The 14769-nt window shown below is 48.3% G+C and overlaps 1 protein-coding gene across 1 annotated transcript in view; it reads right to left on the reverse strand.

Moving 5' to 3' along the window:
- Window positions 1-394: 394 nt before the first annotated feature.
- The window catches only part of LOC128876841 (zygotic gap protein knirps-like), a 32343-nt gene continuing 17968 nt past the window's right edge, over window positions 395-14769 (reverse strand). The window contains exon 3 of the mRNA XM_054123560.1: window positions 395-3038. Within this exon, the coding sequence (XP_053979535.1) occupies window positions 1839-3038 (1200 nt within the window). The 3' untranslated portion in view covers window positions 395-1838. The remainder of the gene's footprint in view (window positions 3039-14769) is intronic.

Raw genomic sequence — 14769 nt, forward strand, 5'->3', positions numbered from 1 at the left:
ATACGATAGATAATCATACTGCTCGTTTAAAAATGAATCTATCTTGACACAAAATCTAATCAGTACGAGACAATTTTAAGCAAAGATGCATGCTTGTAAACAAAAATGTATTGTATATTTTACGATATAAAAATAAAAATATAAAATCTTTTTTCTTATTACGGACTCAAAGGATCAATACTTTGAGAACGTGTCATTAAAAGGAATCTTGAAATCTTAAACAATTGTTGAAGTTATTAATCGTTAAAGTCATGTTACGATAATAAAAAGGAATATATGAAATATCGTGATGGTCTTACCTTCGTTTCATACGTAGGAGCTCCAAAGCATCCTCCATCTTAACAGTGGAGGATTCTAGGATTGGGAATCGGTCGACGAATAAAAGGACACGAAGTAGAAATGATCGATTGAACAAAAATATTTAATTTCGCGATACGTTTAGGTACTGGCCGCTCGTGTTCACCGCTTACATGCTATTATGTACACAAAAAAATGAGGATGGGGGAGAAACGAAAATGTCGGGAGAAGGGAACGCCGTGTAAAAAAACGGAAAATCTGTTCGCTCCGGTTTGCGCTAGCCGAGAGAGCTCGAACGCTAAGCGGAAGCACGGAAGCGATATTCTGGAGTCGCTCGTACCAGTCCTCCCCCTTCCGTGCTTATTTACAAGATGCACACGTTTGTTTTATACATCGACGTCGACGTTACTCTTCTCGTTCATTTTATTTACTGGCCTCTCGTCGTGACAGGGTCGCAGAGCCGATGAGGACGTTCCTCGACGTCCTCATCTCGCGGCCCCGCGCCCAGGACGCTTCGCTGTACAACGGAGATGAGAAAATACGATGCTCAAGGGACCGTACGTACGATAGAGATTAGATCCTAAAGGGGTCCGTTCATAGTATACGTTCATATACATATAGAATATTTATATAAATATATTATATTAAGGCACTCCACTACTGGCCGATAATATTTGCGACTCTCCGTTTCTTTTATACAAGGGGGCATACATGTGTGTACGTATACACGCGCACGACAGAACTCGTGATGACCTCTACACGTCAGAATGGGAAATTAAAGCACAGCAAGTGGATCATTCGACTTGTCGAGGGGAATTGTTCCTTTAGACTTCCGACGCGTCAGAAGTGCCACAGCAGTCGATGAAAGTAGCTTCCGGTGCCTCTTCCCCTTGCCAAGTTGATTATTCCACTTGTCAGGCTTTAAGAGTGTTTTCTCATGTCACGGATGCGCGAAAAGTAATTTGTCTTAGAGTTTATAGTTTCTCTAAAGTTCATCGGATAGTAGATAGGTAGCTAAACTTGAAACGCTGTTTTCTCGAAGTTGATGATTATATTATACAAGTGTAAAAAGTATTTTTCCATCGTCCAAATTGTAGTAAGAATCGTTACGTTTTTTTTTCTCGTTGTGCGAGACAAATTGAAAAAGTTGCAAAGATCGTCCATCATTCGACACGTTACACGAGACTGCCTCTTTTCTAGCCGCTACCGCAATAAATTAATCTCGACTCCTGCTATCAGTTCAACTGGACAACTATGTACAAGACTTGAACACATTTTCGTGACGGGGCTCTTGATCGCTGTCGCGCAACGATTCCACGTCGTGGCACTTCCACGCGCCACGGAATGATTCCTCCAACGATCCTCGAGCGTCTCCAAACGCCTTTTCAACATCATCTCCAAGGGAACCGGTCATCCCTCGCAACTGGAATGTTTAACCCGATTCCATCGGTTCGATCCTTTCATCGAGGATTTAACGGCACCAATCGGTGCTCGATAAGAACTGGGGACTAGCCTGTCGCGGGCCTGGGTTGCTAAGAACTTCACAACGATAAAGGCACTTCCGCTGGCCTCTTTACGCCTAACGTCAGATCTAAAGGTTTGCTCTTGGTGGTTGCTTCCTCTTTCGCGGGGCTGTCACGATCGCACTCGTTGTCGTTCGATCTGTTATCTTCCTCTGAAGACTGACTGGGCCGCGGGGAGCTTCTGCTTGACCTGACGCTGAGATCTATCGGCTCGTCCTGTTCCACGGCTAGCCCGCCCGGACTGGGACTGACGAGCAGTAGATCGCCGCCTCTGGGCGAATGCTGAGAGGTTGCTGGCGTCACAAGGCCAGGGGGTGGGTACACCAACCCCAGCCCCTGATGGGGATGGTAACCTGTCGTCAGCGTGACGGTGGCGTTGATCTTCCTGGGTGGAAACTCGCGCTCCGAGAGAGTGGGCGATGCTGCGCTGGTTTTGAAGTAGCTCAACGCTGAATTACTCCTGGACTCCGTGTCCTGACCATCCCCACCGTCCACGGAAGATGCGCCGCTGTCGCTGGGCGTGTCTGCTGTCCTTTTGTAAGTCGGGAGGAACGGTCGAAACACATCGGATGGGCTGGTGGGCACGCAGACGGTGTCCTTCTGAGCGAAGTTCATGGGAAACATCGGAGAAGCGGGATGCTGCTGTTGTTGCTGCTTGTAGAAAGGCGGTGGAGTGGTGTCCCTCGGAGGGGTGCCTGGGGGCTGCTGAGGATTGCCACCCACCCTTTCGCGCTCCTTCTGCCATGCCAGCAGACGCAATTGGTTCTGAAGAGCCACGTCGTCAGGGTGAGGTGATTTGTTGCCCCTCTCGCGCTCTTGCTTCAGCATCGCCACGTGCAGCAGATGGGATTGGAGGGCTAGGTCCTCCTGACTAGGTGACGCGCGGTCCTTCGCGTCCTTGTACACTCCGCTGCCCTGCTGGCTCTGAGCCTGAGGCAGGAATCCTGGTAGAAAGCCTGGCCCGAACGGCGATCCAGCGCCCGCGGCCACGTTCACGTTCTGACCACCGTTGGTCTGCTCCTGGAGCAGGCAGTGGATCTTGAACCAATTCGATCGGCGACCGTAGCGCGAGCCTGACTTCGACATTCCCACGATTAGGCACTTTCGCAAACGGCAGGCCTTACAGGCGGTGCGATTCTTCTTATTGATCACACATACTCCTCCGTTCTTGCACTCCGAGATGCTGCCCAGGTTGTTGTACGTCCGCCCGAAGAACGACTGTAAACAGAGGAGAAAGATAACGATGAGTTATGCGTGGCAGGTACTTTGATGAAGATTGATAGTTCTGGCACTCGAAGGGTTACAACAACGATGCCAGAATGATCTGAATCTAAAGTGACGACGTCCACTAAAAAGTATCGCACCTATTATACGAAATTATTATTATTCGGTGCCTTGATTACAGAATGCGACCACTAAGAGCGGCGGTATGCGTTTTTGCGTCAAGTACAGTTCCCACAGCTAAGGTAGCTCGATGCTAATAAACATGCCGGGGGAGAGCAGCGAGCGGTAAGCAGCGTGGCAAGTTATTGCCACGAATTTTTGCTACGGTTTCCGCGAAAGGCAAGTCATCGTAGGTAACTTCTTTACGGGAGCAGCTCGTGGAAACAAACAGGGAGTCGCGCGGTTCAGAACCCGTCGTTCCTTTCGTCGAGGATTCCGTCGGACACGTCTAGGATGAAAGATCCCCCGCGCCATATAAAGGGCCGACCGTGCGAATCAGCGAGGTCCACGCGCGTCTCCGCTGGATTAAACGTCAAGGTTTAATGCCACGCGTGTCACGAGAATTAGCATCAAGAAGGGCCGGCAACAGCGAGAGGGTGGACCAGAAGATGGACCGCGTGCGTGGCGTAGGCCCCTCGTGCAGTTAAACGCCTGTCAGTCGACGATGAAATCGCCTCGAAAGTAGGACTGGGACTTTTCGAACTTCTTTGTGGAGCGTTTTATTATTCAAATGTTTCTGGGACTCGAATGCTCGGGGAATAGGTTTCCAAGAATTCGAAATGCAAACCAAAATATGGTGCATGTACAGAGATTTCGAGAAAAATACATGAGCAGGCGTTACGTGGAAAGAATATGAAGTAAAGGGTTTCCTAAAAGAGGCTTCAGGATTTCGTTTTTAATAATAATCGAATATACCAGCCGATCCCCCCATCGTGGAATAAACCTGTTAGCCCAGACGGAGACGTTCACATATCGGACACCGGAAACTCTCGGATTCTGGGCTTCACCTGACGCAGGCCACGTGGGCGACTAACGGTCCAAAAACCCAAAAGCTCGAGTAGCGGTACGCGTCTCGAATGGGACCGACGACTCATCCGCTGGAAATGTCCGGTGCTATCGATCCGTGGCCCACATTTCAGCCCTGATATAATGCCCTGGGATTATCCGACCTCGTGTCACCGCTTAGTCGCGTCTCTGAGTCACCGACGGTCTTACAGTCGTGAGAAACTCTTGGTTAGCTTGTACCATGCATTCGTCCACTTGGAGGATTGAATATATTTGCTTCGCCAAGGGTTCGTTCGCGAATCCTTCGAAATAAGCGATGGACCGTTTCCGGCATCCCAAATGAATCTACTGACCAGCTCATTATCGGATTAGAATTCAGTAAACGGTATTGTAAATCAGGACAAAATGAAACGAAGGCCAACGGATTAGTCGATGCCTCCGGCGATCTGGGCACAACCCGAAAAGGTTGACAAACTGGTAACGAACGCGTGACGCGCCATCCGAAGCTCGTGGAAGCAGGACCAGCGGTACCCGCGGAGGCAATCTTCGAGCAACGATCTTAGATCTTCACGTCCACGCGTTGAAAACGGCTTCTGTAGGCCAGATGATCCTTGGCTGTCACCGCGACTGTGTGAAAGAGGTTACGGTGCCGTGTTGCGCACGCTAAAACTAGCACGGCCTGAGGATCCGATCGCTTCCGCCTACGAAACGCTCATTGTCCGCGCTGGAATATGATCTAGTGTACACGCGTGCTTAAGGTTCGGAGCGAAACCAAAGTATAAGCGTGGATCTAGGAGTGGCGTGGCACGAATATTATATGAATATCGCATTATATGGATGCAGAATAACAGGAAGAGCTTTAGCAGATAATATTCCAGGTACACCACAATAAATGAAAATCATTAAAAATTCCTCAACTTTCCACTCTTTATTGCTCTCGTTATCGAAGACCAACGAAGCCATAATCGTTTTCTAAACTTCTACGAAACCATCGTCCGTTGGCAGAAAACGAGACCGTAAGGGCGGTAAACAAGCGTGTTTACAATCGCGCGGGTCGATTGCGTGTTTCGCTCGGTCAGCTGTGCGTATCTTGACCGTAGACAGAAAACAAGGTGGACAACGGGATTCGCGTGATTGCGTAAGAGGCGTGCGAGCGCGTGTTCCTCGGGCTTTTCAAGTTTTTGCCCCGGTCCTCGTCCAGGTCGCGAATCACGTACCGGCAACGAACGAAACAAACGCCGGCAGAGAAAATTCCCGGCGACAGAAACGCGCGCCATTTAGGGCCTGGCTGCGACAAATCCGTCATTGAACGACGGAGATTATCACAAATCAGCCAGCGCGCATCGGAATCCCGAATCGATTTGTAACGCCATATAGAACGCCACGGGGAAATCGTTGTCCGTGATCGTGAACGGAAACCGGCGCGGGAAAGTTTGACAAATTGTCCGTCGGAAAACGTTTACGCGTCGTACAGCTTGTACCAAAGATGGCGGGTTGATTATGTACACGCGCAGGGCAACCGCGATCGAGCTGGCTTTCAGAATTTTTTATCGAGATCGAACGTTATTTTGTGGAATGTCGACGCGTGTGCCTAAAAATGTGTGCTTTGAAGCTTCTATCTTTGATCGAGAATGATTAATTATTATAAAAGTAACGATTGTGAAGAATCAGCGAATCAACCAGCAATAATGTTTGGTTAGGTTTAATTTCTTTGGAACTGGAAGTGTCAATAAAATGATTGTCGGTGAGGCAAAGGTGACCTGATTCTCGAGTCTCAAATTAGAGATCCCATTTTCGAAGTAAATCTAACCTTAGCATTCGTGGCAATAGAATAATTTCAAATGGCGGAATACGCTTGCTGGTTTGCGACTTTTGGAAAAAATCGAAGGTGATAGCGTTGCCGATAGTCGAGGTCTCGAGCGCCGAACACGGCGTTTCTTCGGTTCGGCGTCGGGAATGCGATTGGCATGGCGTTTGCTAAGTCGAGCGTTAACGTTGCGGGAACAATTTCCTCGTGGAGAGATAGAGAGGAAAAAAACAAGCACGGCCGATAGTTTCCCGCACGTGACGGGAATTCGAGCTGCCAGGCAATCGACAATGTCTCGAGTGAGGTGGCGATTGTAAACGGCCGACACAAGATCGCAAGAGGCGTGGACCGTTTAATTTTTACAGACCCGCTGTATCATAAAATACTCTACTTTGAGAAATTATTAATATTTTAAACATTTGTAACGTTCATAAATTTATCATTTATCCCTACTTGCCTGATACATTTTCTACACTGAGAGATCTATCGAAGAAGACCTAAAAAGCAAGGTCGTAGCGTTTAGAAATACACTTCTAATATGCTCGATCTGTCGTTGCCTCGCTTACCTACTTCTACTAATTCACAAGCAGTATACTGAAATTTGTTATTCCTAATTTTTTTCACGTCCGCTCCTGAATATTCATACCCCCATGAAAAAATTAATTTCTGTTCGTTACGACTGGTTCTTTCGACGATTCCGCGAATCACCTGCGATCTTTGTTCTCCGGGACGTCGCGGCGAGCTAAGTGAACCTGCAAACAGACTTCTAGAAGCCGACAGACATGACGTCGCGTGTTAACGCGATTAGAGGGGGAGGACCTCCTCGAGGTTGAAATAATTTTCACCAGCGACAATCGCGAATGCTCGATTTAACACGCGCGTACAATGAGGATACGCGTTCTACGATTCAGATTATGTAAACGTCGCGCTCCGCGATCACGGAAAACCGCTCGTTTGTTAATTGCTACTCCAACGAGTCGTGCGATTACGTAGCTAGAGCGAAATTTTCAAGAAACTGAGGCGCTGCCGCGAGTTGTTGACTCTTCTGGAACACTCGAAACGCGTCGTTTTGCTACTCATCGTATTTACTATTGGCGATGACGCGCGGCTATAGGTTCTATATGGACGTCCAGGCCACTCAGTAGCGTAGGAATATTATTCACAAAATTGCTTTTAACTCTTCGGGAAGAAAAAATAAAAATAAAATTCAAGCTGGACAGAAGAACAGTATCAACAACTTGCTAACGCGTTTTGACTTGTATACATTTCCGATTCCACTTATTATACTTTCAGCGTTGGTAACGCTAAGCAAAAGGTGCGATGATAGTTTTTAATCTACCTAATTTCAAAGAGTTGATTCACTCTTTGAGAACTTTGTGGGATACCAATTGCAGAAAGGAAATAGAAAAAACGCAATTATAAATGTTTTATCAACTTCAACCTGGCTGAACGTCAGGTTCAATCGTAAACCGTCGGCGTCGCGACGCACGCGTTTGACAGACTGTTCTCCCGAGACCACACCGCGACTCCTACGGTCCCTGGCTGGACAAGCCATTTCACATTCCCACGTCCTTAATATAGATTGTTGATACGCGAGCGAGTAAGAGGCGCGTGGAACAAGGACGCTCGAGTTGAACGAAAAGGACGACGCTACGGCCAGGATCGCAACGGTGAAGGAGGCCAGACGTCGTCGTGAGGAGACGAAAACGGACGGATAGAGGTTGCGTCCCTCGCATAGAACGACGAGGACGTCGCGATGCCGGGACACGCGGTCGAGACTGAGAGAACGCTTGACTCACCTGCACAGGTGTGTCGGCCGATTGTAAAGAAACGGTGTGAAAAAAAGAACGGGGGAACGAAATTTTTAGACGCCTTTTGAGCCAACTCGAGCCGCGTGAAAAATAGTGTTCCCTTTTGATGAGGAGAGGATAAGGTGACTTTCAGGTGAATGCTAAAGGAGGTGAATGTTAAAGCATCGTGGGGGATTCCTTTCAATTTACGAGACACAGAAGTGCAAGGTTGTTGAGTAAGAAGACTTATTTGTACGAAATATCATGTCCGTGAAGTTCTTTAACTTCTATATACAGTCTGAATATTTCAAAAGAATGAGGTCAATATCAAGATTAAGCATACTATTTTGTTTACCATAATAGCATGTTTTGGCGTAGATTGAAATTTGAATATTTATAGAAAAACTCCAGTAAATTATTCTGTGAACGATTTAAAGCAATCGTATTGGTAGTTTTCGTACTGCGATGCTGTAAACGTAATACTAACGTAAACTCCGCTCTGGTGACTTCAATGCCTGGTCATAGTACCACTGCTAAATTCGACGTGATAACCATCGTAATGTTCTCTTCCTCTTGAACATAATTGCACGAAGAAACTACCGAACAGTAAGCAAACAAACCTACTCTTCATAGCCGTCTTCTAATGTTGGAGCTTTGAATTCTAATGCCTCTATTTAAAAAATGAACGTCGTAAATAGAGCCGAGCCATGAGATGTGTAATCGTCGTGGTCGCTCGAGAGGTTCAAAAATCAGAACGACGCGTCATCGCCGATTGAGAAAACTAAAAAAAAAACACACGGTACCAACGGTCGTCGATGTGTCAACCGACGTAGAGCACCAATTTCCCCGCCACCTGGTCCCCTGGTGCGCGTGACTTCGACGCACCGAGACGTGACCCTGATATACTCGCGACGATTCAGGCTCGCCGATGTTCGCGGAACGCGCGTCGTCATCCTCGTTCCGACGAATCGCTCGCGTTTCCTTCCTCCGCGACTTTCCCAGCGGGGATGACTCGCCGATGCGCGAGATCTGAATTCCGTCTCCTGGCACTACGTGGTACCACCTGCTCCCTGCGCGCGTTAGCACATCGCCGACCGATCGGGTAGATCTCCCTTTTTGCGCGTCTCGCAAACGCGCATCATCATTGATTTCGGAACGCTCACACTGTATGAAATCCGAGATCGAAGATAACATTCACAAGGACTGCGGCACAGGTGGCGAAATTATTTTGAACTTGTCTCTCTAGACCTCCCAACGCATTGAAATGTTGTTTTCTCTGTTCGTAAGATTCACTGCCTAGCAATCTCCCTATCTCTTAAAAAGAAAAAGAAAAAATGAATTATACTGTATAATTAATTCAAGCATTATATTCAATCAAACCGTATTGCTAATAGATATTACTGGAACGAGCAAACAAATTAAAGTTAGCTAATTTATGAGTTGCTCCATTAGAAAAATATCGTCTCTAAGAAACATTGAGAACCAGTCCTGTTTAACAAGTTCGTGCGAGTATTATCAACGAAATACGGGAGAGTGAATCGCTAACGAGCCGTTCCACGTAATGACTTATCTAGATCTCCGTCTATTTCTAGCTGTCGCCGGCGGCCGACGGGTGAGAATAGCACGTTCCGTGCCGCGCGATTTTATTCCGTTTCTCGATCGACTACGCGCATGACTGGCCCCGCGGTATGATCGATATTTATCCGATTGATTCCTCACCGCTGGGTTTCCTTTTTCCGTGTATCATGGGGAAGTGGAAATGCCAATCTTTGGATTTAGAGATATGTAGCAGAGAAACAGGTAACGATACGTTGTTATACCCATTTTCTTTTCATACCTAGCAAGTCACGGAATATTCGAATTAAAGAAAAATACGGTTCGAAGACTGTAGTCAACTCTTCGATCGACATAATTAGCACTCCTTTAAAGAATACGACTGAGTGTCGAGGAAATGATAATATTTCCTTGCGAAACTGAAAGCAACTTTTTCTGTCGAAATGATTACCAAGTCTGGACCGTGAGTTTACGTCGAGTCTGACACGGAGAGGATTTTTGGCGGCGATCCAAGGGATCGAGCATTCTGCTGAAACGGGATCGCTGAAAACCGACGGACTGCCTGACGTCATGCCGCCGTGAAGACCTTGGCTGACGTGCGCTCTGCATGCCGAACGCACGGAACCCGAGTCACTCTCGATTTCGTTTCGATTTCCAGCAGGCAGCGTTACGTGCTGCTTCCATAGACAGATGGTTGCGCTTAAAATCCAAGCAAAGTCATCTTTGAAGAAAACGATGATAATAACGTGGAACTGTACTCGTTTTAATTGCGGCGTGAAACTGATCCAGCTTCTGTACTGGAGGACGGTTAAGCGTCGCAGTCACCGGAGACTCCGTAGGCTCGTTATTCGAGTTCGCGCGGTTTAACGCACTTTTATGACACTGGGATGCTTCCATGTCCTACGATGTAGTCGGCGATTGAATTGCAGATCGCGCGGCGACAGTTCCTAACTGCGGGAACAATGAACGACGGTCATTGTATGCTGATTCAACATAGCGATTTTGTAAGTACGTTTCTCCGATGCTACGCGCCGACGGAATGAAGTTTAACGCACGTCGTGAAATCGGCTTTCAGTTTGGTCTTCGCGTGGAAATGCGTTCCGTTGCGATTTGACACACTGACCTCGCGAACGTGAAGAATTTCCAGATGTCTTACACTTTCGATTAAGGGATAACTTTCAATTTCGGGATTTCGTTTAACGCGAAACCCCTGCGAGATACTGGGTCCAGAACTGCTATGAACATTGGGAGAAAGGACCAATTTTCAAAAATTCCAAGTCATTTAAATCTCGAGAGAGCAAAAATCTAGAAAATGGTAACGGAGAGACAGCCATCGTTCCTTTATCCTTGGCTCCTCAATTTCTCCTCCGTCCGCGCTAGAAATTATTATCGAGAAGCATCCGCGGGAGTTCGAGGCGGCATGGACCAAACGGCGGCGCTCTCGATCAGGAAGTCATCGATCTTCCCGCGACGAGACGAGCCAGTGTTTCAGCCGCCGTCCACGAAAGCTCGCGGTTTACGGTCGAGGGCAGGCTCGTACGTCAGGGAATTTTTCCACGGGCCTGATATGGTCTGGGGAATTTGTCTGCGCGCGAGCGATTTGCTTGCATTAGTCGACTCAGTCCGTCTCACGGGGAGTCGGTTCAGTCCCTATTCCGCGGATCCGACGATAGCCCAGCATGCGAGGATTGATGCGCCGACGAGCGGATTCGCGCTCGCGGTGGAAAGAACCCCGACACCGATGGACGCGTCGCCCGAGGCGGATTTACGCGCTACCTGCTCTGCAAAGGGTACTGCTAAATGTCCCAAATGCGGCCCGCGACAATCATGAACGATCGTCACAGTTGGTTGGAATCAGGCGAGTGAATATCATTCAAAGACGATGATGAAAGAAAATTTACGGTGGATAGATAAGGACCAGTAGCGCGTACATTCTCCTAAGCTGAAAATCTGTGAGAAGAACATTTGCCTAGCTGGTGACAAAGCTTCCTAGTACTTTGATTAATTATGATTAATAAGGAAAAGTGACTGAAAAGTCTCGCAAACAACCGCATACCCCTGACACGAGGAGTAATAGCTACATGGACAAATGAAAATGAGAATGAAAGTGATCGTGGCTCGCTCCACGGATCGCGAGATTCGAGTTTCACCATGGCGGGTTCTCATGGCTCGGATTGCGAATGGTCGCGGTGGAAACCGTTCTACGGGTCGCGGAAAAGTCTCCTTCGCCCCGAAAAGGGTAAAGCCGCGAGAGCGCGGGAGAGAGTTTCTGGGAGGTTCGGTTAAGCCAGCACGAGGATCGTGATCGATCGCACGGGACCGGTGATTTATTCGTTGCGTGCGCCGGGAAAATGTCTTGCCGCGTGGATGTCGTCGGCGCAAAGGCCGCGCGCATACCATTATCTCTCCAGGCGATTCGCGAGATGGATTTAATTGCTCGATCATATTCAGAGATGGCGAGCGGGCAGGGGGACGGATGCGCGGGGGAAAATGTCGAACGATCAACCAGAGCCAGAAGTTTGCGCAATCGTTCGATAAATTGTTCGGGCTTCGGCCGGCTGCTGTCGATTGTTTATGGAATCGCTACCGAACTGTTGCTTAATCGAGGCGTAATCTGCGATCGTTCGCTGCCCACGTACCCTATTATGTCCTCGGGCGGAAAAAACGCACGGATCAAATTTCCCGCAGCGAGCTGGACGGCCGGAGGAGAGAACAATAATAGCTGTCATCACGACCGGAATGTCGCGTTGTTTGTTCTTGGATATTGATATATGTCACCACTCTCGGATAGGGGTTGGGGGCTCTAGCTGTATCTATTTCAGGTTTGCGATTTACCAGTACGCTTCCCGCGACACAGTCTTTCTTCGCAAGAGAATATATGTGATCCTATTAAACAGCCTCACAGCGACAGCGTGACGTCTGCCAACCAAATACGCTGCTTTCACTTTTCAGAAGCACGAGATAAAGCGCATGCAGAAACAGCGGCAAGGTGAATCGCTAATTTTCAAGAGTCCGTCGATGGCAGGAGTCGTCGATAACGTGTCGCGATACGGCCGTCGAATCTCGAGAAAACAATACGGAGTTTCCTCGTTACACGAGAAACCGGCACGAGAAGAGCGAGCGTTTCTAGTCGACCTTACTCAATCCGAAAGATCATCCTCGATGCACGCCATCGTCTCGCGTAGCGTCTATGGGATATTCGCGAATGCAACGATGGGTCACGTGAATCCGATTCCAGCGTGATAATCGTTCGACGAACGCTTTCCACGGCTGCCTCGGCGTTCGATATTTCATCCGTGGCCAGGTTCGCGTGACTAAGAGAGCCCTAGCCACCTCGTTTGCGAACCAGGAACGACGATTGTCTCGCGGACAGACAGACAGATTTAGCAGACAACGGGTCGCCGCCAACGTAGACGCGTCGCAACCCCGGACGCGTTTATTTACGACACTGCGACCTACCAGACGTCTAGCACTGCATGCTTCCGGTGAAATTATTGGTCCCCCAGGTGTTACGTCAACCAGCCAAATAACACTCGTCGGTCTTGCCACAGACGCGGCGCCCTTGAGGATGATCGTTTAGCATTCAGAGGACGCCTCCGCGGTGGTTACCCGTCGCCCTGCGCAACCAGGCGGCGTCGGGCAGCGCGACGTTCGCGATCACGTCCGCGGTCGATCTTTTCAGAACGATCGAACTTGCGCAAACGATTGACGCAACCAGCGAATCCTCGCGAGACAGTCCACTCTCGGACTGTCGCGGAAAGAGGACTGAAGAGACAAACAATTATTTCATTTAGTAGCGAAGCCCGAGGTGAGTCTGAATAGGGAGCTTCCGAGCGAAATTTCAAAGGAGAAGCGTTACGAATGGCAGTCCATCGGTCGCTGGGACCAGAGAGCATCGCGTAATGAGTTGCGCGTGAAATCGTCCCAAGTTTTCGGGTCGCCGACTGAATACGCTTCGCGGTTTCCCATTTGCATGGCGCTCTGACGACACGACACGGCGCCGAAATCCTGCGTGAAACTTCTCGGCTTCGCTTCGTGACGATTTCTTTCGTCGAGCATTCGGGAGATTTCTTGATAATTTCACAAGCAAACAGCGAGGTCCTCTGGACCATCGGATGGATCTGCGATGCTGTTGCGAAACGAGTGAATGGGCGAACCGTGTCCCGAATAGTTGCGTTTTGCGAAATATCGCCTCTATTTTTAGAACGCAGTGCGAAAAATTCCGGAGACGCGTGCGAGAAAGGTTTTACTTATGGCGAAGGTGTCGAATGGTAGCTTAGAAGAATTCGTAGACGACATCCGAAACGAATTCACAACAAATCGAGAATTTCGTAAACAAATAAACGAAGGCAGAATGCGGCTAAAAATCGCGGCACGTTTCGCGCCAACCTATTTACCCGGTGCTCGTTCGCCTAGCCAAGTGGCACCTCGATATCTCATTGGCGTCGACACCAAAACGCCGCCAGAAGATGCACGGCCGGCTCTCGTGCTAAATCGACCTCACGAACCCGCTCGGTGGTTTCGAACGCAGGTGACACGGAATCTCTAGCCTATCCGCGAGCACTTTGCATGGAGTTCGAGAGCGCGCACTGCAACAGCGCCGTAAACTCGATTATAGAGCCAATCTCTGGGCGATATCTCCCCCGGCACAATTAGCTCTCTCATAAAGCCGACGTTAGACCGGGAATAAGGTGGCGCGTGTTAACACATGCCGAGAATCCGAAAGCATTGCCAGCTGGACGAACGGAGGGAACAACTATCGCGAGTAAACGGAATAGCCGCGCTATTTGCTCTTGGAGATACAAAACATAACAAGATATCTCGAGTTGCTGGCATTAAGGAGACCTTCTACTTCGGAGCATTGAAATTACGAATTCCTTTATACATTTTGTTATAGTTCTTGAAAATGTGTTCCTAAAGTATCGACATTCGAACAATTAGTAGAAGGCTCCTTTAACTCTTTTCAACTTGAATCTTTCTTTTCCTTTAGATTGCATAAGACCAAGGTGGACGACTAAATTATAAAAACATTTTAGAAATTCAATAAATAAAGGGTTGAAAACACTTTTTACCAATTAAATGCAGAAATATTTTACGTGGAACTAAATTGAATAATGCCTGAAACAATTGTATACAATTCATGTACAGCATATAAAAGTTGCATACAAAAATTTGAAAACGGTCATTTGACCGGTCGTGGTAGGTCTAGTGTTAATTGTCTATCTTCCATTCGTTATTCGAAGCGTTTATCTAGCCAAGAAATTTGTCCATCTTTGAACTCCGCCGACGCAATTAGCTCTCTCATAAAGCCGACATTGGCCAGGCAATAAGGTGGCGCGTGTTAACACATGCCGAGAATCCGAGAGCACTTCTGCACCGACATCCTCTTCCGCCGCCAATAGTCGCTCCTTTCCGTTGCTTCCTTTTTTATAGCGCACGCAGTAGAGGGCGACTCGGTTCGCGACTTGGTCGACGCGACTTGCGCCTTAACTGCTGCGATTACGTCGCCTAATTGCAGCCATTTAAATACCGCCGCTGGAAATAGATGAACCCCGCCGATGAACTCGCT

The sequence above is a fragment of the Hylaeus volcanicus genome, chromosome 5, assembly GCF_026283585.1.
Source record: "Hylaeus volcanicus isolate JK05 chromosome 5, UHH_iyHylVolc1.0_haploid, whole genome shotgun sequence".
Lineage (NCBI taxonomy): Eukaryota > Metazoa > Arthropoda > Insecta > Hymenoptera > Colletidae > Hylaeus > Hylaeus volcanicus.